Raw genomic sequence first — 897 nt, forward strand, 5'->3', positions numbered from 1 at the left:
AACCAGGATGTTTGCCCTGGATTTCGTGGTGGAAACTCTTGCAATTCTCTTTGCAGGGCTTGTGCCAGGCCTCCTGAACCTGGGCAACACGTGCTTCATGAATTCCCTGCTGCAGGGCTTGTCCTCCTGCCCCTCGTTCATCAGGTGGCTGGAGGAGTTCACAGCCCAGTACAGGACGGAGCAGGAGCAGCCCCAGGAGCAGCCCCAGCACCTCTCAGTGACTCTGCTGCAGCTCCTCAGAGGTACTGGGACATTTCCTCTTGTGGCAAAGCAAGGGTTAAACGTTTAAGGTGAAGTGTTGTCATTTTTAGGCTCTTTTCCCAAAGAAAGAAGCTCGTGGGGGTTTGTATTCCCTGTTTTATTTCCCTCTCTAATTTTCAGATTAATTGGAATGCCTTGGGCAAAGCTCAGCCACCTTTCACAGAAGGGTTGAATTCCATAGGGTTCAAGAAATTTAGAATTCTATTTAAGAAAATTAGCAGATAATTTAAGCTTTTTTGTTTTCCTCAAGCTTACTGTTTTCCTAAAAACCTGGGACTATTCAACCTCACTTTGCAAGGTTTTGGATTATTAAAATTAAAATAATTAAAATTATATTTAAATTATATTAATTGAAAAATTATTATGATAAAATATTAAATATTATAGAAAATGAAATATTATTATAAAAGAAATAATGTACTTTTATATAATAAATTCATATAAGAAATAAATTCTATAAATAGATAAATTAGTAAATAAATAAACTATATAAGTAAGTTTATATGTATTAATTATATGTATAACTATTATTTATATTAATACCTGTTTATGTAATAGGTATTATATAACACACAAAATATTATTATAAAATATAAACTATAAAATATTAAATGTAAAGTATATATACTTTATATT

General features: G+C 33.0%; 1 protein-coding gene across 1 annotated transcript in view; it reads left to right on the forward strand.

Annotated features, from left to right (window-relative positions):
• Positions 1 to 7: 7 nt before the first annotated feature.
• USP30 (ubiquitin specific peptidase 30) overlaps positions 8 to 897 on the forward strand; it is a 9,997-nt gene continuing 9,107 nt past the window's right edge. The window contains exon 1 of the mRNA XM_014308245.2: positions 8 to 242. Within this exon, the coding sequence (XP_014163720.2) occupies positions 8 to 242 (235 nt within the window). The remainder of the gene's footprint in view (positions 243 to 897) is intronic.

The sequence above is a fragment of the Geospiza fortis genome, unplaced genomic scaffold, assembly GCF_000277835.1.
Source record: "Geospiza fortis unplaced genomic scaffold, GeoFor_1.0 scaffold145, whole genome shotgun sequence".
Classification (NCBI taxonomy): domain Eukaryota; kingdom Metazoa; phylum Chordata; class Aves; order Passeriformes; family Thraupidae; genus Geospiza; species Geospiza fortis.